The 27,225-nt window shown below is 36.5% G+C and overlaps 4 protein-coding genes across 7 annotated transcripts; 2 read left to right on the top strand and 2 right to left on the bottom strand.

Annotated features, from left to right (window-relative positions):
• Positions 1–719: 719 nt before the first annotated feature.
• Positions 720–5,412, bottom strand: LOC111497557 (putative SOS response-associated peptidase YoqW). The gene is given in 9 exon segments (XM_023148364.1): positions 720–894; positions 896–954; positions 1,293–1,358; positions 1,430–1,539; positions 2,269–2,334; positions 2,589–2,701; positions 2,952–3,037; positions 4,864–5,020; positions 5,152–5,412. Coding segments are annotated over 9 exon segments (804 nt in total). The 5' UTR covers positions 5,247–5,412; the 3' UTR covers positions 720–842.
• A 1,309-nt stretch (positions 5,413–6,721) lies between these two features.
• Positions 6,722–20,930, top strand: LOC111497664 (structural maintenance of chromosomes protein 1-like). 2 transcript variants are annotated; one of them, XM_023148527.1, is made up of 19 exons: positions 6,722–6,985; positions 7,104–7,553; positions 10,030–10,266; positions 10,488–10,721; positions 11,005–11,243; positions 12,425–12,691; positions 12,872–13,142; positions 14,886–15,010; positions 15,561–15,670; positions 15,752–15,859; positions 15,925–16,064; positions 16,191–16,280; positions 16,366–16,574; positions 16,903–17,072; positions 17,765–17,874; positions 18,218–18,597; positions 19,194–19,445; positions 20,190–20,417; positions 20,577–20,930. In XM_023148527.1, the coding sequence occupies exons 2-19, from the start codon at positions 7,116–7,118 to the stop codon at positions 20,623–20,625; spliced, it is 3,657 nt and encodes a 1,218-aa protein (XP_023004295.1). In that variant the 5' UTR covers positions 6,722–6,985; positions 7,104–7,115; the 3' UTR covers positions 20,626–20,930. The 2 variants fall into 2 exon arrangements, with proteins under 2 accessions (XP_023004295.1, XP_023004296.1); XM_023148528.1 differs by lacking the exon at positions 6,722–6,985 and having other exon boundaries at positions 7,441–7,553; positions 10,040–10,266.
• A 409-nt stretch (positions 20,931–21,339) lies between these two features.
• On the top strand, positions 21,340–23,144 carry LOC111497974 (protein SCARECROW-like). The gene has a single exon (XM_023149004.1). The coding sequence runs from the start codon at positions 21,456–21,458 to the stop codon at positions 23,016–23,018; it is 1,563 nt and encodes a 520-aa protein (XP_023004772.1). The 5' UTR covers positions 21,340–21,455; the 3' UTR covers positions 23,019–23,144.
• A 123-nt stretch (positions 23,145–23,267) lies between these two features.
• Positions 23,268–26,993, bottom strand: LOC111497975 (vacuolar protein sorting-associated protein 2 homolog 3-like). Of its 3 annotated transcripts, none has more exons than XM_023149006.1 (12): positions 26,890–26,993; positions 26,709–26,761; positions 26,459–26,503; positions 25,570–25,604; positions 25,440–25,490; positions 25,214–25,318; positions 24,982–25,053; positions 24,652–24,723; positions 24,141–24,221; positions 23,837–23,872; positions 23,693–23,748; positions 23,268–23,537 (listed from the first exon to the last, which is right to left on the bottom strand). In XM_023149006.1, the coding sequence occupies exons 2-12, from the start codon at positions 26,740–26,742 to the stop codon at positions 23,486–23,488; spliced, it is 639 nt and encodes a 212-aa protein (XP_023004774.1). In that variant the 5' UTR covers positions 26,743–26,761; positions 26,890–26,993; the 3' UTR covers positions 23,268–23,485. The 3 variants fall into 3 exon arrangements, with proteins under 3 accessions (XP_023004774.1, XP_023004775.1, XP_023004773.1); XM_023149007.1 differs by having other exon boundaries at positions 26,881–26,988; XM_023149005.1 differs by having other exon boundaries at positions 26,709–26,988.
• Between the last annotated feature and the right edge of the window lie 232 nt (positions 26,994–27,225).

The raw sequence follows: 27,225 nt of genomic DNA, 5'->3' as shown, positions 1-27,225 counted from the left end.
ATATTTTAAACTAATTGTTTTGTATACTTGTTGATGTTATAGGAATTTCTAAATTTACCTTCATTTTTTATTTTTTTATTTATTTATTTTGGTAAAACATCTAATGAAATTAAAATATTTTTTATTAAATTATATAAGAGCGTAAAAATCTCTCCCTAACAGACGCAATCTAAACCGACGATACGTAACGGGTCAAAATGGATATAATACTTGCAAACGATGTACTCGAACGGTTACAAATTGTATAATAATCAGAAATCAAGCGGTGTGTAATGGATTGTGAGATCCCACGTTAGTTGGAGACGAACATTCCTAATAAGAGTGGTTGCAAGAGGAAATTTGCTACAAACATATCAGAAAGAGTCCATTTAGTGTACAGCGGAAGGATCAACCATAATCAAACTTCCCTTCTAAGCTACAGAAGTCTGCTTTTACACAACAAAAAATACGCTCGCATAACACAGTCCATATCTGCAACAAAAGACCTTCCACGAACCTCACCAGTACCCTGCACAGCAAAGATAAACTATGGCAATATACATATAACCATGAGATGCGGCACATGAGTTGACCTACCTATTTCCTTCCGAAGTATGAAAAGAGGGTTGATTTGCTTCCCTTCTTTCTTATTTTTGAACTACTGCTTATTTTACTATCGTCATTGATGCCAATTTCCAATTCAGATGAGAAGCCTTCACGGTCCCGTTTTATTCGACATGTCGATGCAGTCAGAGAACCCTTTGCAAGGCTATCCTCTGGTTTGTTGTCTCGAATGGAGCAGGAAGAAGCTACATGATCTTCATCGTTTTTGCGTTCTTCCAGATTTTGAGATGGCTCGAGCTTCACAGATGTGTTACAGGAAGTTTTCTCTTGTGAGTCTGAAGGTTCCTTTTTAGTTTCCTTTGCCGAGAAAAATTTGGAGATGAGGTTATTTCCATCACTCTTCGACTGTATCTGCACAAGAAGTAGCAATGATGATGTTGATCTATATAAGATTAACCGATAAAACGAATAAAATGAACAAATATACGATCATCAATCATAATAAACCAGAAAAAATATAAATAATTAAAAAGAACATGCAAACGAACTAGCTGAAGTGTTCCAGTGGACATGGGAAACATGAATAAACAAATATACGATTGTTGCTGAAGAACTAACAATAACCACATATGCTACTAGAGTAATACAACTCACAACGTCTATTGCAACATGCTATGATTTTTAAACTTCAACCAAGATGGCAAAATTGTCGGATAAAAGTAAAAAAAAAAATGGGCGAGATGAGATACCTCTTTAATGCAGTCCGGCCCATCAAATGATAGCTTGCCCATGGCAGGAGTGACAGGGTACCATACCTAACATTTACACTTTAAACATTAATGATTTATTAATAAAATTTACTATTATACTTCCAAAAAGTTCTTACCAAATCAGGAGCTTCATATGGTTTGAGGACATTATCATACTTGGACGATGAGGAATCATTCAACCACATATCCATCCGTTCTTTGTCGCCCAAAATTACAGGCATCCTGTCTAAACATATCACCAATCAGCCACTAAACAATCAAATTCTTTCATCTAAAATTTATTATGTTCATCAATTAGTGCCAATCGGGATGAGTTTTTAGAAGGTTTGTGGGCTCAATTGTGTAGATATAGTATTCATTTCTTTCGAAACAAACGGACATCCATTTCTTACATAAAAAAAAATTATATGCTCCAAAGAAGCGTGGCTTGGCCTATATCCGCAATCTTTTCAGAAAGGAGAGAACATTGAAAATTTATTCCTATATTGCCACTTTTACCCAAGAATTTTGGAGAATATTTGGTATATCCTTTGACAATTAACTTCAAGTAAGCCGCTCTCTAGTATATCCTCGTCAAATGCTTCTTCCCTTGATAAGATGTGACGAGCTTACAAAGATATATAATAGCTACTATTCTATGGGAGGTTAAAAGTCTAAAAAGGAAGTACTTCTAATGATTCCCTCACGGAGGATACTTAACTATATCACCCAAGTCCTAATATTCCTCTGTGTTTTTATCAAGGCTATTAGGAATTCCTTATAATCCGCAAACCTCCCCTCAGGTTAATTTCGCCCTTGTACAATTTGGCATTAATACAATAATATTTTCAATTAGAAAATAGAAATTAATGCATCCACATCAGAGAGTGACAATTTTAAGTTACCCAACCCTGTCAATATTCAAATCCAGCTGTAAGCATAATCTAGAACAATAATCAGAAAAGTTAGGACTGACCGTGCAACCACTCTAAAGCTGGAGATGAGGAAGTTGTAAGAATGGTAAAAGTGTAAAGTGATTCACCTGCAAAAACAATAATAAATCAATTGATTGATCAAACAAGAAAATAATAGGTCTTCCTAGGAAGTGCATTCAATATTTGGTCACAAGTATCAGATATCAAATCCATAGATCTAAATTAATCACAAAAAGGGCAGCCTAGAGATGGCGGTTAGAGGAAACCCTCTCCTAAGAACTAAAGAAAAACCTTCCAATCAAACATGAAAACAAATCATTAAGCCAAAGTTATCTTTTGCTTGGTCGTAGAAAAAACTTACCTTCAGGATTTTCCCAAGAATCATATAAAGCCGCAAAAACAAGTGGCTGCCCATCCTTAAAATGAATATAATACGGTTGCTTTTTTGATCCATCCTTTTTCCACTCATAGAACCTACAATAAATTGAACTGAGGTTATAAGGGTGTTTGTGCAAGCGTAATGACAGAAGATGTCACAAACACGCATTCATATAAATATAAAAGGTTTAAGTTCTCCTATCTCCAGTAACAAATAAAAGCAAATGGGCTTGACTAGCAAATGGGATAAACATCGTTTAAATAAAAATGTAGAAATTCCTTGAAAGCACCGGCGACCAAATCTGTGGCAAAGTAATTAGTGCATGAGAAGAAAAATGAGACGTACCCCTCCACTGCCACAAGGCACCTTCTTTTGGGAACTAAACGGCGAAAAGAGGCCTTTTCACTAATAGACTCTGAGCGAGCATTGAACTGCACATTTCAGATACTAGATAATAAGGCAAACATAGATTGGCTAGTGTTCCTGGCTTATTTATCATAAAACATTCATTTAAGTAATAAGATTCCAAACACAAACTAGAGACAAAATAATACTAGAACCATACACCCTGCTCAATAGGAGTAACTTACCAAAATCTGTATCAAGTAATTAAATTCTCTGTCTTTAAGTTCCAAAACTTCCTTAAAGTGTAGGCAGAAGGCAAAAGCATGCAATCCTAAGGTGCCTAAGGTGCCTAAGGTGCTCAATATCTTAGAACAACCAGTAAATAAACCCTGAAATTTTTCAATAGGGCAGAATACGTTTCCTATGTTCAAGGATGCCAATTCGCCAATATTTGCATCAAATCATATGATTACAAAAGGCATAAGAGGGATGGACCTAGAAGAAATGAAAATTATAGCAAGAACCCAAAACAATTCATGGAAAAGGAACTCCCATGAAATACCTTTTAGTTCCTCTCAGACCACAACCCCCAGAGAAGAGCCCGCACAAAAGAGATCGGGCTAACACAAAGCACAAATGGGCAGATGAAGAGAAGATGCATGACCCTCTGCATCTTTTTTTCACATAACACACCAAGTCAGGGATAGCATGGAATTAGATGTTCTTTTTTGGATTGTGCAGAACATATTTAGCCTTCCTTGAGCAAAGATCCACAACAAGACCTTCGCATGTTGGAGTGGCTGAGGAAAGCATTCTTAACAGAAGGATTTGGCACCAACGAACATACAATGAAGATACCACTTCCTTTGAGAGTCCAAATTTTAGCATCTTACTAATTTGTAGGGGTACAATTGGGCGAGGAGGCTTGCCAGGGAGGCCCATTCCTCCACTTCAAGGCCAAAAAGATTTCTCCTGAACTTGAGCTGTGGTCCTACCCATTCAAAGCTTCAGACCAGCACTACTAGATCAAGCTGGCAGCCCTAAAGAGCCTTGGGAAGCCAACAAAAAGGTATTAGCAAAATTTATTTCGAAGCCAAGCTAAAACAACTTTCTCACCACATAAAAGTTAAGCTTGTTTGACTCATCAATGGAAACAAGAAGCATGACTCAGCGAACCAAAGGACATTTATACGAACATGGAGCAAGAAACCTTGAAGACACCCTTCATTAATCCCTTTGACGTGAGAGTTAAAAGAAAAGAGCCAATGGTATAACCTTACCTTAAGCCACTTGAGGCTTTCATGCACCCTCTTAGTGTGCTTTTCTCAATCAAGAAGAAGGCTTTTGAGATACACCCGCAGAACAGCCCCTGAGGGGCGATCTTGTTGGCTAAGGACCATGATCTCTGTGTAGCGCCTACTCAAAGGTTGTGTGTTCGAATCTTTGAGTGAGTTTAATAAGGAAAAATTTTGACTTCTCCAACGTCTGGATCATAGAGCGCCCATAGACTTTTTGAAAATTTTAAATCCAAAGAATCCCAGAGCTACCGACCCCTTATACAAAGCACTTCTGGGAGAATATCCCACTTCACTTTATGACCCGTCCTTTTAACTTCTTGGTTTGATAATCATTCACCAAATCGTTGACGCTCTAAATAGAGTCTAAAAAATGTCTTTCTGGTCCTTTCTTTTGTGAATTTCAAATCATTACTTAAAAACTAATACACACACAGTTAATATGTTTTTCTTATTTTGGATTTTAATGTTTTGAACAATTTCGGGACTTGAGTCGGAAATCCAACAGCCTACAAATGCCTACTGATCACAGACAACAAAAATAGTAACCGTCATTTCAAAATAAAACTCTACGTAGCAGTCAGACAAAGGCAAAGATACAAAAGAAGAAAAATCACCATCTTGAAGTAATTAGGTTTCTCTGATTTCCCTGTAAAACTAGGAATTAGCCCCCATTTCATGCACTGGAGGACGACCCCTCCGCCATCAGATTCGTCATCTCGACGAACAACCGGCAAATCGGAGCCAGGGGAGGCATTGAACAGTGGACGAAAACTAAATATTCAAAAAAAAAAAATCATCACAACCGTTAAGTTCTGAACCTTACCACTAGAAATGGAAGAGGCAGAACACTCAAATACAGTCAAGCATAACGAAATAAAAAAGAATTAAGTGGATGATGTTACCGGTCCATATTGAGGCTGCGAATAGGGCCGCCGGTGCGGTGGCAGGCCCGGGAAATGTCATCGGTTCGAAGAGTGCAACGGGCTCTTCCACACATCCTTCTCTTTTATGCTGCGATACACCCTCTATTGTATTCCACTGCTGATTGAAGATGATAAAGCTCGTTGGATGGCTATGGCGGATGCCTTGAAGCAGGTGCTGAAACGGGAAGGAAGGTTCCGGACGTTGAACCACGAAAAGGCGGGAAGCAAACCGATGAACTCTCTCTCTCTCAGTCGAAACTCGCTACTTTCTTTTATATATATATACACATACATATATATTACATACACATACATATATATTACATACATACATATATATATATATATATATATATACACATACATATATATTACATACACATACATATATATTACATACATACATATATATATATATATATATTAAATTATAAATGTTGTCACTGTAATAAAAACAATTATTATAATTTTAAATGTTTAAATATATATATATATATATATATATATATATATATATATATATAAACATTATGTATTTACTTTTCCAACATAATTTTTGTTTTTTAATGACTTATTTTAATCCGGACGTTTGATCTCGAATATTGATGTTGCATACTGCAATAATTGAATCTGGTCGTACTACAAGTAACTAATATCAATATCAAAACTTGATCATGATCTCAATATTGATATCGATTATCGATCGTGATACCAATACGGAACCTTAATAGCAACGTAGGCACGTTCTATATAACTAATCATGGAACAGGATAAAACGAAACATGGATCAACTGTTAATCACTTGATTTTTCTTTGACAACGGTGATGGATGATGCTCCAAATTCATTAACATAATCACAATTTTATGCTCGTGCAAATAATTACACAATCCTCTAGAAAACACAATTTTTTTATGAGGATGACAACTTATTCGAGCAATCCAACGACCCTCTAGAACAAATTTCGAGCCATCAAGCCCACCCACATCACCTATGATATCAATACCGAAGACGATGAGGATGGTTCTTCTCCTTCTCCTCCATGCACGTTAACTAAACCAAACGAGCTTCGAGATTCGTTTTCAAGTGCTACTGATCATCCCACCAACCGAACTATTCACATGTTTTTATAAAATCATATTGTAAAAATTGACGGGTTTTTCACACGTATAGAGAATGACACAATCATCTAACCAGACGTCTATCTATTTTATTAGGTCAATTTTCATGTATTTAATTAATTTTAAATTTCCCATTATAAAAGAAATGAAACCCATTTTATATTTATTGTAAATCAATCTAAAATAAAAACATATAGTTGTAGCCATTCTAAGATATTTACTATTTAAACTCAGTAAATAAATATATTAATTAAACCTTTAAAATTTACCAATAATCATCCATGTTTTTTTTTAAAAACTAATTATATGTTTTTAAGCCAGCAATTTAAATGGGAGAAATAATAATAATAATAATAAAAAGACAATAAAACATTGTTGTTTTTATTATTAAAAAAAAAAAAAAAAAAAAAACACTAACGGTTTTCTGAAAAAAAAAAAAAAAACATCGATGAAATCGTGAGTGGGCGGAAAAAATGGGATTTCTTGTAAAAATTTCTACCAAACACCTTCTCCCGCCAAATTTCTGCGGATTTCTCTCCACTCCCTCCCGATTTTTCTTCTCCACTTTCTCAATTTCTCACTTCCATGGAAGTGATTCTGTTCTACACTGAAGTTTCGTCTTCCCCGCTGGATTTTTGTTGAAGTAACGAGTAGCTTCTACTTTTCAGTTGAAGCCCTAGTTCGCTTCTTCAGGTGATTCTTCTTTTACCATTTTGAAAGATTATCTCTGTTGATTGTTTAGCTATTGTGAAGATTACTTCCACTTCGTTGTATTTTCCTTCTGAGTTTTAATTTTCTTTCTACATGTAAGTTCTTGCACACCATGCCGTCCATGATTTCGTCCGGCAAGATTATTCGACTGGAGCTTGAGAATTTCAAGTCCTACAAGGGTCATCAGACAATCGGTCCTTTTTATGATTTCACTGCCATAATTGGTCCCAATGGAGCTGGGAAGTCGAACCTTATGGATGCCATAAGCTTTGTGCTTGGTGTACGGACTGGGCAACTGCGCGGGGCACAGTTGAAGGACCTAATCTACGCTTTTGATGACAGGGAAAAGGAACAGAAGGGACGGAGGGCGTTCGTTCGGCTCGTTTATCAGATAGGTAATGGTTCGGAGCTCCAATTTACGAGAGCAATCACAAGCACTGGCGGCAGCGAGTATCGAATTGATGGAAAGATTGTCTCCTGGGATGAGTATAATTCGAAGCTGAGGTCACTTGGAATACTTATCAAGGCTCGGAATTTCCTCGTTTTCCAGGTTTGCTCTGCAAACTTCGTTTCTTATTTTAGAAAAGGGTCTACTCCAAACTTTCATATGCTCGTATAATATGTTTTCTTGAACTCTATAATCGCAGGGAATCATTGTAATTTTTATAACTTGTTTTTTCGTCCCCCAGTTCTATTTATGGAACAAAATTGTTATAGATCAATCGGTTTACCGAGTTATCTCAACAACTGAGCAGCGACTAAAAGATTTTTTTTCTTCTTATCTTATAATAAACTTAGCTTTCATCGAATGAAATGAAAGAATATTTAAGGGCATACAAAAGTACAAACCCACAAAAAAAAAAAAAACCTCAAAGCAAAAAACAAAATAATTTTTAATTTTTTTTTTTTTTTTTTTTTTTTAGTTTTCAAAACTTGGTTGGGGTTAAAAACCAGACAAAAAGTTAACAACAAAACAAAAAATCCATAGGTGGAAGTCTCATTTGTAAGGTTGATCTAGTTATTTACTATCTTCTATATTTCTTTCTTTTTTCTTTTTTCCAATGTTTGGTGGATGGGAGAGGTACTTTCTTTTGGGAGGATAATTGCTTGGGGGATAGACACATTTTCTTTCTTTGTACCGTTTAACCTCGACGAGGAACCAGTTGGTGGCTAATGTTCAGATTCACTGTCATTTTCTTCTCCCATTTTGGGGTTTCGATGTCCTTTATCCGATAGGGAAATGGTGAATAATTGTTGGTCTTCCCTTGTTAGGGGAGTTTTGTTGTAGTATGGGGGAAGAGATATTTGTATTTGGAGTCCCTGTCTGTATGATGGCTTGCTTTGTAAATCCTTCTTTCATTGTTTGGTCAATCCCTCTCGAGTGATTCTATCTTTGCCTCATTGTGGAAGGTGAAAATTCTAAAGAAGATTAAGTCTTTGCCTCGTTGTGGAAGATGATTCTATCTTTGCCTCGAGTGGTTCTACATGGAAGAGTTAACACTTTATATCAAGTTTGAAGGAAGATGCCCTTTCTTTATTAGGCCTTTTTATTGATTCCTTCTAGGCGAGCAATTGTGGACCTGGATCATATCCTTTGAAGCTGTTATTTAGCCTATGCTGTTTGGAGTCTTTTCTTTGAGTAGTTTGACTTAAGCCTGGCTAGATGTAGGGGTTGTAGTAGAGAGATGATCAAGAGGTTTATTCTCTATCCTCTATTTCATGAGAGGGGAAGGTTTTTATGGCATGCTGGAGACTGTAGTTTTGTGGGGCCTTTAGGGAAGGAGGAATAACAGGGTATTTAGAGGGCTTGAGAGGTCTTCGAGTGATATTTAGACCTTTATTAGATTCAAAGTTTCTTCTTGGGCTTTAGTGACAAAGCCTTTTTGTAATTCTTCTTTAGGTCTTGTTTAAGTGTTTGACATCTCTTTCTTTAGCTTGCCTCTTTTTTTGTGGGCTTTTCTTTTATGCCGTGTGTTCTTTCATTTCTTATGAAGAACCTCCCAACACCGTCTTGCAATGAAACAATGTAGAAAAATGTGGTCAGGGGCCTAAAGTAGTTGAAGCAAACTTCCTTTGGCTTATCATGACTGTTAAGACTTCTTGAGAGACCAAACGATCAATTTTTTTTAATACAAATTTTAACATTTAGTATCAATACGAGGAAAGTAGTGATTGAAGAGTAGAAAAGTAATTGTTTTTTTTTTAAAAGAAATTTTATAAATTATTTATTTTTTAAAGAACAGTTAAATTTCACGAAAAAATAGGCCATTTATAACTGTGAAGTGCATTGACTAGAAAGAGATGAAAAGAACCGCTTTTTCATAGGATATCAGATGCAGAATGAAGAATCCATTTCATATAAAAAATTGTTCAGGAAAAGGGAAGCTTTCTTCTCACTCCCTTGTGGAGTTTGCATCCTTTGAGCATTAGTCTCTTTTTATTATATCAATGAAAAGGGGAAGGCTTGATGGAGGTACTGAGGAAGTGGTTCTTGGTCCATCAGAAAGCTATAACTCTTTTGTCAAGTGAAATTTCATTTGCTTGAAGCCATGATGCTAAAAGACTTTTGCCTGATTAGTCTCAACACATCCGTCTATGAAGTCTCAGCCAAAGTTTCAGTAGAAAGGTTTAAGGATGTGATCTCTTCTACCATTTTATCTAGTTGAGTTTCATTTATCGAAGGAAGATAGATCCAGACTAAGGAAAAAATAAAGAGGGAACCCAAAACTTGACAATGAGAAGACATATGAGAACGTGAATTGGGGATCTAGGAAGAAAAAGGGTTTGGAATGTTAGAGTTTGCTACTCTGATAGACTGACCAAGTTGTGGATGCCTAAGGCTTAAGTAATACGAAGACAAAGCCAGTTGCATTTAAATGTGAGGAGCAAAGGCTACAAGTACTATATTGCATCATATTAGATAGGCTTTAAAAAGCAGTTCTAGCTTCTTTGATCATGTCAATTGTTGAAGGAAAGTAAGTTGATTGTTTGACATATTCCTGTAGTTAACATGCTTTTTCATTTAGGGTGATGTAGAATCAGTTGCATCCAAAAGTCCCAAAGAACTCTCGGGACTTCTTGAGCAAATCTCTGGATCTGATGATTTCAAGAGAGAATATGAAGAGTATGAAGAGCAGAAAGCCAAAGCTGAAGAAAATTCAGCACTTGTATATCAGAAGAAAAAGACTATTGTGATGGAAAGAAAACAGAAGAAAGAGCAAAAGGAAGAAGCTGAAAAACACCTCCGTTTGCAAGATCAACTGGTATGCAATCTGCGGTTTCTGAATACATAGAGCATGATGGAAATAATTCCTACACTGAACAATACTTGATGTCTGTGCAGCTAAGTTGTTATTGCCCTGCATTGAAGTATCATCTTGCTTATTCTCTTGTATTGTAAATTTTAATAATTTTAGGAGTTTGTGGGACTTTCTTTAGATTATTAAAATTTTAATTTTTTTTCTTTCCATTTTCCTATCTGCAGAGATCTTTGAAGAAAGATCACTTCTTGTGGCAATTATTTGTTATAGAAAAGGACGTCGTAAAACTTAATGATGATCTTGAAGCTGAAAGGAGAAGCCGTGATGATGTCATGGAACAAATTGATGGTTTTGAACACGAAGCATTGAAAAAGAGAAAAGAACAAGCTAAGTATTTTAAGGAAATTGGTAACTGCGAGAAGAGAATTGCAGAGAGAAGTAATAAGCTTGATAAGAATGTAAGTGCGCCAACTTCATTTTGTTGAATTCATTTCAAAACATTTTAAATGAATCATCTCAAAAATGCAGTTTGACGCTTAAAGTTTTCTTCAGCATAACTGGTATGGAGGACAGCTAAATGGTTTTTCTGTTGTAGTTGTGGACCTCTTTATTGATTAATGCTTAATATTATGAAGAATTGTTTTTTTAAGGGTCTGTGATCATTAATTTTATATTTAACTTGCGCTCTGTTGATTATTCATCAAACATTTTTTTAAAAAAATTTATTGCCATGCTTTGCAGCAACCCGAGCTTCTTAAATTGAAAGAAGAAACATCTCGAATAAATTCAAAAATCAAGAGAAGTAGAAAAGATCTTGATAAGAAAATGGAACAAAGGAGAAAACACGCTCAATATATAAAGGAGTTACAGAAGGGCATACGGGATCTCAATGCAAAGCTGGAGGACTTACATGAAAAAGGCCGAGACAGTGGTGAAAAACTAAAGTTGGATGACCAAGAGCTGAGGGAATATTGTCGAATGTAAGTCTTTATTTATTTAATTTTTTGATTGAAAATGATTCTATGTTGATACTATTTCCTTACCCTAAAAATTAGTCATATTAACTAGATTTGGGACTTCATTTTGAGAATATCCTTTAAAAATTATGCTTCTATAGATTGTACTTGACATCGTTGATGCTTGTTTGGGAATGTTGTTTCTGATGCATGACATGAGAATTCTTATATTTCTTTGTGAAAAGGTATTTTCTTGATTCATTAAACCAATAATGAAGTTCATAAACATGTCTTTACTTTTGGAGAAGAGTTTGATTTGGTTGAAACTGGAAGCATAAAGTTCTTGAATGCTCATGCTAGGGTGCATAATAATGAAGTTCATGTCATTTATGGATACCGTACCGGATAACGGGTGCATAATCCAACATCTAACACTCATGCTAGGGTACAATACTGGCACACTCGTGCCGCCTGGTACTGTTCTCGAAAGACCCATTTCAAATGAAGTCACCTGAGACACTCGTCTCTAAACGCTTGCCCTCACTGTGACACACGCATGTGCCATAGGGTAGCTCGCTTAGGCCACAAAGCCCAAAGGTGGTGGAGAGTTGACATCATATCTCCCCCTATAGTACATTTTGAGGCATTTTCAATACTTCTCGGTAGACATCATTTTGGCGAACGGTCATACAGTGTCGTGGAGCGTCCTTCCGGTGTCCAATTGACACCAAATTTGGTGAGCATTCATATTTCATATGGACGGACTTGACTCTAGAACCGCACTCCCAAATTCTCTTTGGAACCCCGACTTTCGAGGTTAAGGCCTGGGGCCCTGACCCTTCAACAAGCTTGTCCTTGGAAGGAGGGTAATCGTAAAACATTTAAAGAAAAGGAGGCATCTTTTGATTTTTTGTGTTATAGCATACAACTCACCAGCTCTTGGTTGTGTTATAACCGCAAGAACTTCATTTGTAACTACACTGTGTCTATCATCCTTCACGATTGGAGGCTCTTGTAGATTCTTGGGGAGGGGTTTTCTAAACCCATTGCCCATGGCGTTTTGCCCATTCTAAAATATCTTTGTTTCTCGTTAAAAAAAAAAAAAAAAAATCTGAGAGGATCATATTGATGTTGACATTGTTCTCAAACCTTTGCCTTTCCCTTAGTTTTAATTGTAGTTGGTAATTGGTTTCTTGATGCTGCAGCAAGGAGGAAGCTGGGATGAAAACTGTAAAACTAAGAGATGAAAAGGAGGTATTAGATAGGCAACAACATGCTGATATTGAAGCTCAGAAGAATTTGGAAGAAAACCTTCAACAATTAAATAACAGGGAGAATGAATTGGAGTCACAAGAGGAGCAGATGCGAACAAGACAGAGAAAAATTCTTGATAGTTCAGCTAGACATAAGGATGATGTTGCAGATCTGAAAAAGGATTTGCATGCCATGAAAGATAAGCATCGAGATGCCAGGTTAATTTTTTTTAGTTATCGCTTTCATACTGGCGATGAAGTCTGTTTAAGTATTCTCTGGTTCTGCTATTGCATTCTTTGAAGGTTGTCATTTGTTTCATACATATTTAAGTTAGCATAGTCTAGATTAATGTGGCACAAAAAAATCTTATGTTATGTTTAATTTTTAACTTGATCCAGGAATAAATATGAAAACCTAAAGTCCAAAATTGGAGAGATTGAGAACCAACTGCGTGAGTTGAAGGCTGATAGATATGAAAATGAAAGAGATGCCAGATTATCTCAAGCTGTTGAAACATTGAAACGGCTGTTTCAAGGAGTTCATGGTCGTATGACTGATCTTTGTCGTCCAACACAAAAGAAGTACAACCTGGCTGTTACTGTTGCAATGGGTAAATTTATGGATGCAGTGGTTGTTGAGGACGAACAGACAGGAAAAGAATGTATTAAGGTACATATTCGAGCCCATCTCCTCTTTTTTGCCCCTAGTATAAAGCATAGTAGCCCTTTTATTTGTCTTGGTCAGTAAGCTTCTCTTATGAAATATTTTTTTTCATATGTTGTACTGTACACACTTATTTTATCGGATGATTATTACTTCATTTTGATTTCGTAAAGAGGTGGAGAGTAATGTTTCTCTCACTCTTGTTCTTGTCATCAATTTCCCCCACTGTCGTTAGCCTTTGTTGGAGTATTGATATGATTAAATTTACCATAACCCATCTGCTTAAACTCCTTTAATGTCATTTCCTACCCTAGCTATTATTGATTTTCACTTGTTGGGCATGGTACAAATTTTCAAATTCACAAGCGAGGGGTGTTTCAGTGTTGATATAATTAAATTTACTGTAACCGTCAACTTAAGATTTTTGGTTGATTGGTGATTTAACAACCCTAGTTTTTCCCCTTACTAGTGTTGTTTTTTTAGAATTTATGATGTTTCCTTGTATTTTCTTGGTCCTCCACTCTGACCATGTGCTTTTTCTAGTTTTTTTTTTCCCACATTGAATACAAACGTTCATAATTGGATTATGTAGTTCAACGGCAGTCGAGTTGTTTTGACTGATGGAAGCTGACAAATAAGAGACAGTATTGCTGACATTTATAGATTGGCTTATAGAGGAAGAAAATGCTTTGTCATGGTGCTGGTAGGTTTTAACAAATTTAGGTAGCTTAAATCCCAAAGAGCGTTATCCATGTGGAAGAGTAGGCATGAGGTAATGAAAATGCTCTCTTCTCTCGTCTTGGGTTTCCTTTCTGTTAGTCTTTGGGTTTTCAAGATTCTATTCTCATCATCTCTGCTTTTTCCTCTTGTAGCCATTTTAGTTTTTAAAATCATCACGTCTGTTTGAGTACGTCCATTAAGAAAAAAGGTAGCTGCTGAGTTGACAAAAAAAATATTTTGTACTTGGGCTGAAAATGGTTCCTTTATTGTTGAAGATGTGGAAATAAGTGTCCTGATGCCCCATTCTTAATTCGAAAAGCGGACTTTCAATGGAAGGGAAATTCTTATCTGCCTTTTCCAAACAAGCTTATAACTTTCCAAACATTCTTAAGTTTCTTTTATTTTTTATTTTTTTATTTTGAGATTTTTTTTTAATCTTGGAGAAGGGATGTTTGTCTTTGGAGTTCTAATCGTTCAAAGGCTTGCTTGAAGTTCATTCTTTCAGTGTTTGATGAGTCCTTCCCCATCTAGCAGTTCTATCTTTACTTCATTGTAGAAAGTGAAAGTTAAGTTTTTTGTGTGTGAAGTCATGCACAAGAGTTAACAATATGGATTTGATTTCCAGGAAGATGTACCACTTGGTAAGGTCAATTTGATTTTTGTATGTCCTTTTAGCTTTCATTTTTGTCGAATGAAAGTTCAATTCATAAAAAAAGAAGTTAATGTTAAATGCAAAATGCTATTCATGGCATAGCAAGAAGAATATAGAAAAGTTATGATGTAGAAGATTTCCCAAACTGAATTAAAATCTTAAACATGTCCTTGAAAGTCTTTGATGTTGTCTTTTCTTCCCTTTATTTGATTTCTACCTTAGATGATAATTTATCCGAGATCTCAATGCGTTTGAATTTCTTGTATTTAACATGCTTGCCTTTGTTTATCAAATTTTATGTACCTTTATTAGTTTTGATACAAGGGGTTTGGTTTACTTTATATGTAAATGCAATACTTTTCCTGGCTTTCCTGCAGTATTTGAAAGAACGAAGGCTTCCTCCTCAGACATTCATACCTCTTCAGTCTGTTCGTGTAAAGCCCGTCATTGAGAGACTGCGTGCTTTAGGTGGTAGTGCAAAGTTGGTCTTTGATGTTATCCAATATCCTTCTACGGTTCTATTACTTGGACACCGGAGGAGAAACACTTGTTACCTGTTTATGTTTGGAGATAATCTTCTTCACCAACGTTTTGGTACATAGCTGTCTATTAAGTTAATTATATGCGATGTTACATAAAATTTTTAAAATCAGGAGAAAATAATCTATACCTTGAATTAATTACCTTTTGAGCCAGATCATAACATTGCTATAAAAACGAGGAACAATCGTGTCTAGCTATAAAAACGTTCACACAGCTAGCTACAACTAAAAAAGAAGGATAAGGGGTGATAAACTCACTACTTAAGTTTAGAGTTCATTCTTTTTTAATTAAAATTTAACTCACTGTGCTAACTATATATGGATATGAAACTGGAAATTTCCTTTGAAATATTTCTGTATGATTGGTTTAATTCCTTTATTCTCAAGAAATTGTGATCCATTTTCTGACATTTGATTTTTCATTTTCTAAAATCATATTTAAGTAATTTTAAACTGCTAGTGGGTAATAGACGAGAATATGCTATGAATTTGTATGCTTAACAACCACACTTTTAATCCGACATTGGAGAAGGCAATTGTTTTTGCTGTGGGAAATACTCTTGTTTGTGACGACCTTGATGAAGCCAAGGCTCTGAGCTGGAGCGGAGAAAGATATAAAGGTAACATTTAGTCAGTTTTAAACTATATTTTATAGCTCCATCAGGTTTATCTTATGGTTACTTTGCTTATGCTTGAACTAGTTGTAACTGTTGATGGAATTCTGCTTACGAAATCTGGCACAATGACTGGGGGTACCAGTGGTGGCATGGAAGCGAGGTCAAACAAATGGGACGATAAAAAGATTGAAGGTACTCAATCCATTCATTGATTATGGTTTTTTGGAACTATATCATTTATAGTTACTGTTTTGTAGGGTTTAAGAAAAAAAAAGAACAGTATGAATCAGAGCTAGATGAACTTGGATCAATCAGAGAGATGCAACTAAAGGAATCTGAAGCATCTGGGAGGATTAGTGGACTTGAGAAAAAGATTCAGTATGCAGAGATTGAGAAGGTGATTACCCTAAAATATTCTTGTCGTTGTCGTACTCCTTCAAACAGAATCTTTGTATAGAAAAATCTAATTCTTAGAAAAAGAGAGAAATGAATGTGAGGTTGACTATGAGATGTTTTATTGCAGCGAAGTATTGAAGACAAACTTGCAAACTTGAGGCAAGAGAAGGAAATTATAAAAGAAGAAATTGATCGAATAAGTCCTGAACTTCAGAAGGTAATATTATGATCATACGTCAACCTTTTTATTTTCTGTACACATTTAAAAATTCAACTGTAATGTTGTATTGTTATAATTGTAGTTGAAGAATGGGGTTGATAAGAGGAACACAGAAATTAGGAAGTTGGAGAGGAGGATCAATGAAATTGTTGACCGGATATATCGAGATTTCAGCAAATCTGTTGGGGTGGCCAACATACGAGAATACGAAGAAAACCAACTCCAATCTGTGCAGCATATGGCCGATGAACGTGTTAGCTTGAGCAGTCAGCTGTCAAAATTGAAATGCCAGTAGGTTCCCGCGTTTTTACATTTATCCTACCATGCTTAGCGTACTTATGCTTCTATGTTTAAGAAAATAAAACACATGCACAATGTTCTTGTTCCTTGCACATTGAGAGCTGGTGAATAATGCACGGTTTTGCTCAAGTAGGGGTGTATCAGAGTTTTTTTTGTACATTCTTTTGGTTTATTGAGCCCAAATCTTTGGCTGATACCATATTTTCTACTGAACTTTAGTTCTACTATTGTATATAAATGAATAGTTCGTAACTTCCAATTATAGTCAACTCATTTCTATGCTAATAGAACATATTCTGTTTGTGACCTAACAACACAGGTTGGAGTATGAACAGAATCGGGACATGGAATCACAAATTAAAGAACTAGAATCTACTTTGACTTCTTTGGAGCATGGTTTAAGAAAGATTCAAAACAAAGAAGCTGATACCAAATCAACCGCCGAAAATGCCAATAATGATATCGATCGCTTGAAGGAGGAACTAGCTGGTAAGTTCTCGTCGCGGAATATATACAATATATATACATATATATCTATTTGTTTCTGAAATTCTATTTTACTTACCATTTGCAAAAATACTTTGTGAAAATTTTGAGCTTTTTTTTTGCAGCATGATCTTACCATATCAAATTCTCTTGTAAAACTCTGGAATAGGACAGTTCTTGCATATATTATAAAAGATCTGATTTTTATTTGTTTCTTTTTCCTTTTAGTATGGCTCACAGTGGAATTCTATCAAAGGAATAGAAAATAGAGGATCTAAGAGTTTTTATTTTATTTTATTTTTAAATTTGGGTATCGAAAACCATGATCTATCTGTGTAGGCACTGGAACTTCCATCATGACTTAGAGCCTTGAGATCTGATCTTTTTAGTATGACATCTAAGTTTCAAGAAAGACATTTATTCAAGTTGAAATGGCACGTATTTCATTTACTAAACTCGAGAATCTCATTGATAGGAACAATTTTTTCCTCATATCATACCAACAAGGCGGATTTCATAAACGTGGTTTATTGTTCTTTATCGTTTGTCCAGTTAACAACTATTGCCCTAATATTTCTTCCATGTGAATTTTGGGTAACTTTTGGTTGTAGTGCTTTTATGGAAGAACACTTCTTTATAAACATAGTTTTTTGTTTTTTATTGTTCCTCTAGTTAAAAATTCATTGTCTTTTCAGAGTGGAAGTCGAGGTTGGAAGACTGTGAGAAGGATATGCAGGAATGGAAGAAGAAAACATCTTCTGCTACAACTAGCATATCAAAACTGAGTCGTCAGATTAATTCTAAGGTTTTGTTTTAAGGCTTTTGATATTTGTCGACACGGTATGCGTACCATGGTACCGAACCCTTTTTAAAAGTATTTTGATATTAGATATTGTATGATTTAAAATAGGTGATCTGTGATCGTTTCTTCGACCTCTTAACATATTGCTTTTACGTCACTCATTTTTATTTCTTTTTTCTCATATGAAAATATCAGAAGTTAACAAATCTTCAATAAAAAAAATGTATAGTATATATAATAAATATGTCCTTGCTCTCTTAATTGAATTTTTTGTGGTTCTTTGCTCTTAATTCTTTATATAAGCATAGTAAACCATGATGGATATCCACCATATTTTTTCTTCCAGGAGAGCAACATTGAACAGCTGATCACACAGAAGCAGGAAATAGTGGAAAAATGTGAATTGGAAAATATAGTTCTTCCCACTATCTCAGACCCCATGGAGATTGAATCATTGACGCCTGGCCCTGTTTTTGATTTTAGCCACCTCAATAGATCCTATCAACAGGAGAAGAGATCATCTGATAGAGAGAAACTTGAGATGGAGTTTAAACGTAAGATAGATGGCTTGATATCTGAAATTGAAAGAACTGCACCAAATTTGAAAGCACTAGATCAATATGAGGCTTTGAAAGAGAAGGAAAGAATAATATCTGAGGAGTTTGAAGCAGTTAGGAAAGAGGAGAAAGAGGTGGCTGATAAATTCAGCTCTATTAAGCAAAAAAGGTGATCCTTTTTAATTGCATCCTTATGTTTGAAAGGCCCTTTCATTTGATCTATTAGTTAACCTTGAGAAGCATATTCGAATGTGTCTAAAATTATAATATGAGATGTGTATGTAAATGTAACACTCACTAGGGGTCTTAAAAAGACATTATCACTTCAACGCAAACTAATTCGAACAAAGTATGCATAGTTGGGTTGAAAGATTAGCTAACGAGTTACGGTGAATTTAATTATATCAATACTCTAATGGATTTTAGTCGTCTTTCAACCCAATCTAATTCAAGAACACACTTGGATTATTTATGGTCATGTTCTTTCGTTCTAGTCGTGTCGTCAACACCATTCCATATGTTGGAGGGGCGTCAATGCTTCATAGCCTTATGTTATACATTGTTATGTTGATATTCTCATTTATTTATTCTGAGACATGTGGATACTACTATTGTACTTGTATGTTGGACTCTCCAATGTAGGTTATTTAGTTGCCAACATGTTGTACCTGAATGATCAGTTATAATTCTTGGGAGAAATCTTTTCTTGAGCTGCACTAATTTGCAGTTTGTGTGTATTTGCTGAGTTAGTGTTGACAACTGCAGGTACGAGTTGTTTATGGATGCTTTCAACCATATTTCTGGAAACATTGATAAGATTTATAAGCAATTGACAAAAAGTAATACACATCCCTTGGGTGGAACGGCATATTTGAACCTGGAAAATGAGGATGAACCATTTTTACATGGCATCAAGTATACTGCTATGCCTCCAACGAAGCGGTTTCGTGATATGGAACAATTATCTGGTGGAGAAAAGACTGTTGCAGCACTAGCATTGCTTTTTTCCATTCATAGGTATGATGGTGTTGATGCTTGATCTTACACCTATGAACCTTCAGTTTCTTATGAGTCTCTCTCTAATAGATCATAGACTTTCCACCGAACTTGACTCCCCAACCAATGCCCCCTCAGGTTGAGTCAATAGGATAAGATGGTTGTTATTATTTTATTAAACTACATCATTGCAGTGTCAAGTACCATATGTTATAGAATATTTTGGTGAGATCCTACCTTTGTTGTTGGGGTTGAGAATGAAACATTCTTTATAAGGGTGTGGAAACTTCTCCCTAGCATACGCTTTTTAAAAACCTTAAGGGCAAGCCTAAAAGGGAAAGCCCATGAAGGATAATATCTGCTAGCGGTTGGCTTGGACTGTTACAAATGGTATTAGAGCGAGATATCGGGCGATGTGCCAGTAAGGAGGCTGAGCCCCGAAGGGAGATGGATTGAGGGGTCACACATTGATTGGAGAAGGAAATGAGTGACAGCTAGGACACTGGACCCTGGGGGTGGATTGTGAGATCCCACGTTGGTTGGGGAGGAGAACAAAACATTCTTAATAAGGGTGTGGAAACCTCTCCCTAGCAGACGTGTTTTAAAAACCTTGAGTGCAAGCCTGAAAAGGAAAGTCCAAAGAGGATAATATCTATTAGCAGTGGCTTGGGTTAATTTTGCCGTAGAGGAAGCCAATAAACTTGTTAAGAGCCAACAATTTATTTTGTCAACTGATGCCTGTTTACATTATCCAATGTATTTCAGTTTTAGGCCTTCGCCCTTTTTCATTTTGGATGAAGTGGATGCTGCCTTAGATAACTTGAACGTTGCGAAGGTCGCTGGTTTCATTCGATCGAAGTCATGTGAAGGTGCCAGGATGAATCAGGACGACGATGGAAGTAGTGGTTTTCAAAGTATTGTTATATCACTGAAGGATAGCTTTTACGACAAAGCCGAAGCTTTAGTCGGGGTTTACCGGGATTGCGAGAGAAGGTAAGTTCATAAAACATTTTTTTTACACAAACGAATCTGAATGATTTAATATGCAAGATTTTGGCTATTGTCTGTTGCATTCTTGTTCGTTAGCCTAATCTCTTGTTTCCATGCTCATGGCCAAAACGTCGTTACGAATAATGCACTTGTATTTTACAGCTGCTCGAGAACGTTGACCTTTGACCTTACCAAATATCGAGAATCATAGAAAGCATAATTTGACTGGTTGAAATCTGTAGAATGCCAACAAATGTACATTACACTGTTGTAGACAAGCTTCTTCAATCCCATGCATAAGAACTGATGCTGGATTCGTATCTCTGATGGAATGATACCTTACAATTAGAAGATACTTGCAGAAGTATTCCTTGTAATTATAATGGTACAATATACTTCCCTTGGTTAATTAATTCTGAAAAATATTGTGTAAGCCATTTGTCGCCATATCCCTTAGTTTATAGTCAATCATTCCTTTATATTTTAATATTTATTTGCTGAGAGGGCTTTATATTATTTTTATTAGCACCAATATAACATTCATATTCATAATCATGTTGGTGAATGATTTTAAGCATCACCATTGAGTTTTTCATTTGGACAGTGGCAGAAAAATATGATTGATGAACGGGTTGAATTTTGTTTGTAGATCCATTGAAGTTTGAGCTTGAGTATTAAGTAGCATTTGAGTGACATGTCTATATCGATATAATTCAAATATACTAATCGACCATTCAGAAAAGCAAACTAAAAATACCTCAAAATATACTATATAGGAGTGACTAGTTTGCATGAGATGAGCTGGGCATGGGGTACCCTATGTCGTCCGCCACGCCCACACTCCAAGCACAATGCGCTGCACATGGGTATATTCTTGAAGTGTAGAAGTCGAAGGCCGAGGGTGTTTGGTGCTGTGGCAAAACATAACAACAATTTATTGATATATACTCTGGATCATGACTTTTTGGATTATATGAGTTATGCTATCTCCCACCAAGCATATGTCATTCAATTTGGCTTTTAGCACTTGACTTCTTCTCTATGGCTTGGTTTCTGCCGGCCATCTTCCTAAGGTCGGATCACAAAATTAAAAAGAAACAAAAGATGCAGAAAACTAAGCTCTTATGTCTGCCATTAAAATGGCTCCCATGCCCTTTCATCACCAACCTCTCACACCCATATATTTTCTTCCTCTCCCCTTACCCTCAGTCTTTCGCTTTTCCAATGAAGCTCAGCCGACCGGAGGTTGATAATGGCTGCCTTCTTCAACCACCCGATCCCGATGAACCTTGGGATTTTGAGCTCCCCTCTTCTTCAATCTCCAACACTCCCATCTTTCATAACCAAGCCTTCAACTTGCAGAGCAGCAATGAGTTTGCATACTCGGTTGACCATGTCAATGACTTATTGGAGTCTAGCACCGATGATACCACGAATGGTGACGAGCTCCAAGTTCATGTAGGGAATGGGAGAAGTAAAGATGTTGATGATCATGGGTTAACTTTGATCAGCCTCCTTTTTGAGTGTAGTGTTGCGATCTCTGTCGACAATCTTGTGGAGGCACACCGAATGCTTCTCGAACTCACTCAAATGGCGTCACCTTATGGGCAGTCGAGTGCAGAGCGTGTCGTTACATACTTTGCAGCTGCCATGTCTAGCAGAGTCATAAACTCCATATTGGGAATCTGCTCTCCTTTACTGGACTACAAAAGCATAAGCAATTCCTTCCAAATTTTCAACAATGTTTCACCATTACTCAAGTTTGCTCATTTGGCTTCAAACCAAACCATACTTGAATCTCTCTCACAATGTGTTGATCCAATTCATATCATAGACCTTGACATCATGCAAGGCATACAATGGCCCCCACTTTTTCAAGCTCTCACCACGAAAATGGACGATTCCCGCTCTCGCCATGTGAGGATCACTGCCATGGGAACCACCATGGAGCTTCTCCTCGACACAGGAAAACAACTCTCAAACATTGCTCGACAACTTGGCATATCTTTCGAGTACAACCCTATTGCTACAAAGGTTGGAAAAGTCGACATATCAATGGTGAAACTCCGACAAGGCGAGACGGTGGTCGTGAACTGGGTTCGACACTGTCTTTATGATGCAACCGGGGATGATTGGAAAACCCTTGGACTAATTCAACAACTAGGACCTAAAATTTTCACATTTGTGGAGCAAAATATGTGCCATGGAGGTTCATATCTAGATCGCTTTGTTAGCTCTTTGCATTACTATTCTGCCATTTTCGACTCTCTTGGAGCTTGTTTGAGCAGCAATGACAGTAACAGAAATCAAGTGGAGCACAATATTCTGTATAGGGAGATCAATAACATATTGGCAATTGGAGGGTCATCAAGAAGTGGAGAGGAGAAGTTTAAGGAATGGAGAAGTGAACTGCGAAAGTGTTTAATGGAAGTACCAATGAGTTCAAACTCCATAGCTCAAGCTTGGTTGATGTTGAATATGCAATCAAATAATCAAGGGTTTACTCTTGTACAAGGGGAAGGTGGGGCACTAAATCTTAGATGGAAGGATACAAGTCTCTATACAGCTTCATCCTGGACTCGTTGCAACGTGGGAGTTGCTTGAATGGTTTCTAAGCTTAGAAATTAGACGCTAAAAGTTTCGTATTTAGAAAGTTTCGGTATCTTTCAGTTTTGGATTATGTTAGGATTGTGTTCTTATTTAGTTTCTGCCATATTATCGACAAAATATATCATTACCCACGAACTGTTCATCATACTATGTCAATTCTGCCCAAAAAAAATGATCTAATAAGTATGTCATTTCATACCAGAAGCTCAAAAACTCTAAATTTATAGCTTAATCTATACCATGAGGCATTTCATATAAGGATATAATCTCCATTTCCTTCAACTTAAATCCTGAAGGCTTCAAGCAAATGGTTTGATAAGATTTCATCATCTCAAAAAGGTAATAAACATTTGTGCTCAATTGTGAAGATGAGAAGGAGAGAGAGTTTCCATGTACAGTAGATGAACCTAGTCGAAATCATGTATATCTCAGTTGAAAATAAAGGGAACTTATCATACTACTCAGGGGTTTCGAAGAGCAGCCAATCGCTTTTCGAGCTCGTCAACACCCGAACTGCAAAATATCAGCAACAAAGTAGCACTTTTTGAAATAAAAACAAAAGGAACAACTTATGATTATACCATTTCCATGATCATTTTATGATATAACAAATAAATTCTCTTTTGATTTATGCAAGAAGAAGAATGTTAATGGGAAATACTTCGTACCTGCTGACACCCTCGGTATTCCTCGGCACAATTCTTCCTTTCGGAGCTGATGAAAGCTGGATCAAATACACATGATCCAATCAGTTCAGTTTCAATATCCAGTTGTCAAGACTTCAAAAAGATGCAAAACCAATTTTAACATACCTGTGAGGCAACGTCAACGCCGATTTCATCGAGCACCTGTTCAGAAGGAGGAAGTAGTGTTATTGCATTTAGTTCTTAACTAAGCACTTTGACCCCTTGCTCACAAACTTATAACTTTAAATTCAATGCACACAATCACCAAGAGAAAACCAAAAGGTAAGGGCCAGAGCTTCAAATTATGTACTGATGATTGGAGCTTGTTACCAAGAAACAATTTTGAGCGAACTATTTTCTACACCTCCTGCTCCACCCGAGTCGATTGGAATAAAGAGAGGAGAAAATGATGGCAACTGTAGGAGCTTACCTGATTCGTTAGATCTTCAGTTTCTTCTTCAGCTAAATCATCATCCAGGGCATCATCTATGGCATCTGAAATCATCTCCGTCTGCCAATGAGATAACGTGAGGATCCAGAAACATGAAACATAAAACGGCAAAGCAGAACAAATTTTTCACAACAGTTCAAAATTTTGATAACATGGATTCTAATTGCATTAGGAGTATGGCATAGTTTCCTGCAAACAATGACTATGAGTCAAAACTTATCCCCTTAACAGAAGTCAAAATTTCATGCTAATATTTAATCGTTTCTTTCATTAACATCCTCGGAAGTCTGATGTGCCTAATATAGCGCTATCATCATGCCGTGCTAATTTCAACCAAAAAAAAAAAAAGTATACCAACAGGAAGGGCAAGGTGTCGTAGGTCACTATGCATGTAGAAAGCACAAAATAAAGAAAGCTTGCTAATTCAAATGCTTTTCTTCCTATATAAACGTGTGTGGAAAAAACATATTTACTTAGAGCAAGATCTTACAGTCATATCCATCTGTGCGGACTGCTTCTGAAATTCTCTAATGACCTTTGCTTGCTTAGCGGGATCCATTTGCTGCAGATGAGTATGGTAACAATTATATATAATTTTTTTCTTCAGATCAGTCTTATTTTCATTCTTTTTTCTAATTGAAATTTTCTGGAGTGTTGCACAGCCAAAAATGAGACAATTGCTGCTATATATAATTGTTTTCAACTTAGTTATGCTAGATTTGCTTCACCCAAACAACACCCTTTTATTGCCTCTACCTGGCGTGTCGAATACAGCTACTCAACCATATGTAAGATTTTATTAATATCCAAATTTTCATACCTTATTCATAACCGACATTGCTTTACCGGCACTCTTCATGCCAGCAGCAACGGAGGTTTGAGCATGCATTGCCTGCAAAAAGTCGGTATGTGACATTAATAATATAACATATTTAAACATTTGAGCGAAAAAGATGTCTATAGATCTCATGTATGCACACAAGAAAACTATAAATCTGATTGCACTAACTCAACAAAATAAGAAAAGAGAGGAATTAGGCACTTGACTTCACCTGTGTATGAGTTGCTATGCCTCTCATTTGAGCTCGACTTCCTTGCAAGTTTGCAATTTGCTGTCTAAGTCTAACTAGCTGGCGAGCAAGGATCTTTGTTGCTGCCTGAAGAAATGAATAAATGATGCTAAAAAACATTAATACTCGGAGAAATCTCAGAAGTAGAATTTTTCAAGACTTAAAGAGTCTAAGATTGATACAATCTGGTCCAGAATATGAAATGTACCTCATTTCCTGTTTTGGCAGTTCTCTTTATCTCTGCGACAAGCTTCTTTTCCTGATAAGATAATAAGTCAAATCATAGTAAAAACACAGGAAATTTAGAGAACAGCCATCTTTAAATGCTCTTCACGTACTTCTAATTGCAATGCTCCGATTTCCTTCTCTATACCTGCAAAAAGAAAGGTGAGAAAAATAAGCAAAAAGATGTGACCACTTAGTGCTATCACAAATGGTATCAGAGCCAGACATCAGATGGTGTGTCAGTGAGCACGCTAGGCCAAAGAGGGGTGGATAGTGAGATCCCACATCGGTTGGAGAGGGCAACGAAGCATTCCTTATAAGGGTGTGGAAATCTCTCCCTAATAGACGCGTTTTAAAACCGTGAAACTAATGGCGATACGTAACGAGCCAAAGCAGACAATATCTGCTAGCGGTGGGTTTGAGCTGTTATAAATGGTATCAAACCCAGACACCAGGGGGTGTGCTAGCAAGGATGCTAGGCCAAAGGGGGGTGGATTGTGAGATTCCACATCGGTTGGAGAGGGAAACAAAGCATTCCTTATAAGGGTGTGAAAATCTCTCCCTAGCAGACACATTTTAAAACCTTGAGGGAAAGCCTAGAAGAGAAAGTCCAAATAGGACAATATCTGCTAGCGGAGGGCTTAGGCCGTTAAACTCTGAAGACTATCCATTCCAGAAAGGAATCCCAAAACATTAGTACTATCTTCTACAAATTCAAACCACAACATGAATGGTATAGCATGAAGAAAAGACCCAAAGTTCAAGCCCAAAATTTCTTCCCATTTTCTCTTTAAGGGAAGGGTTGGGGGTAATCATAGTTCCATGCTTCTTTGAGCCATTCAGTCCGAAAGAAACATCATGATGAACAACGAATGAAGTGTAAAATACACGAATATAATGAGAAACATGAACATATTTAAAGAAACAAAAGGGTGATCATGACTATAAAACCAGATGAATTCCTTCCTAATCAAGTGCAGGTAAGAAACATCAATAAGATACCTCTCGTAGAGCGCGTCATTTCCCTTTTACTCTCCCGAAGAGCTTCTGAAATCAAAACAAGTCCAATCACACAACGAGCAACACAAGACGAACGAAACAAACATAATCCAGTTTAATTCGCAGAAAAAAAATACAAAAATCAGAAAGCGGAACTCAGACGAACAAGTTGCCGCTACAAATTTAGATAAACAAATCATCAAAGTGGAACGAAATCAATGAAGTAGAAAAGATGGCAGCAATTCGGGACGACCTTTGGCGTTGGGTTTCTTAGAAAAGATATTCATGGCGCCCAAGAGAATGATACTGAGCACAACGCAGATGAATTTAGACGAACTTCTGCAGGGAAAACCCGGCGGATGATGAAAGGGGAAATTCACAAATAAACAAGAACGTGAGAAGGATGATGTTGAATCGAAACAAACACAAATAACCGATCCTTCTGTAATCGTTGGGATGGAACATCAATTAATGCTATTCGAAATTCGTGCTTTAATTCTAAAACAGTCGCATTCCAGAGAGGTCAACTTTTTCTATGGGGGTTTCTGTTCTAATTCACAAGGTCAACTTTATAATGTATTTTCGCTCAAAATTTTAAAAACTCCCCCGAACATTTTCATACCTTTGTACATCCTGGTTGACACATCATTCCGTGTCTGACTATAATACCATTTGTAACAGTTTAAGCTCATCGCTAATAGATATTGTCCGCTTTTGTCCATTACGTATCCTCTCGTTTTAAAACGTGGAGAGATTTTCACACCCTTGTA

The sequence above is a fragment of the Cucurbita maxima genome, unplaced genomic scaffold (genome assembly GCF_002738345.1).
Source record: "Cucurbita maxima cultivar Rimu unplaced genomic scaffold, Cmax_1.0 Cma_Scf00024, whole genome shotgun sequence".
NCBI classification, from domain to species: domain Eukaryota; kingdom Viridiplantae; phylum Streptophyta; class Magnoliopsida; order Cucurbitales; family Cucurbitaceae; genus Cucurbita; species Cucurbita maxima.
This window is presented reverse-complemented; position numbering and strand designations above follow the sequence as displayed.

Coding starts and splice junctions, on each gene's coding strand:
- LOC111497664 (XM_023148527.1), top strand. CDS start 7,116: ATGCCGTCCATGATTTCGTCCGGCAAGATTATTCGACTGGAGCTTGAG. Junction 17,875..18,217: donor GTCGTCAGATTAATTCTAAG/GTTTTGTTTTAA, acceptor TTTTTCTTCCAG/GAGAGCAACATTGAACAGCT. Junction 19,446..20,189: donor TTGCTTTTTTCCATTCATAG/GTATGATGGTGT, acceptor AATGTATTTCAG/TTTTAGGCCTTCGCCCTTTT.
- LOC111497974 (XM_023149004.1), top strand. CDS start 21,456: ATGGCTTGGTTTCTGCCGGCCATCTTCCTAAGGTCGGATCACAAAATT.
- LOC111497975 (XM_023149006.1), bottom strand. CDS start 26,742: ATGAATATCTTTTCTAAGAAACCCAACGCCAAAG. Junction 24,724..24,981: donor CAATGTCGGTTATGAATAAG/GTATGAAAATTT, acceptor ACTCATCTGCAG/CAAATGGATCCCGCTAAGCA. Junction 23,873..24,140: donor CTGAAGATCTAACGAATCAG/GTAAGCTCCTAC, acceptor CCTTCTGAACAG/GTGCTCGATGAAATCGGCGT.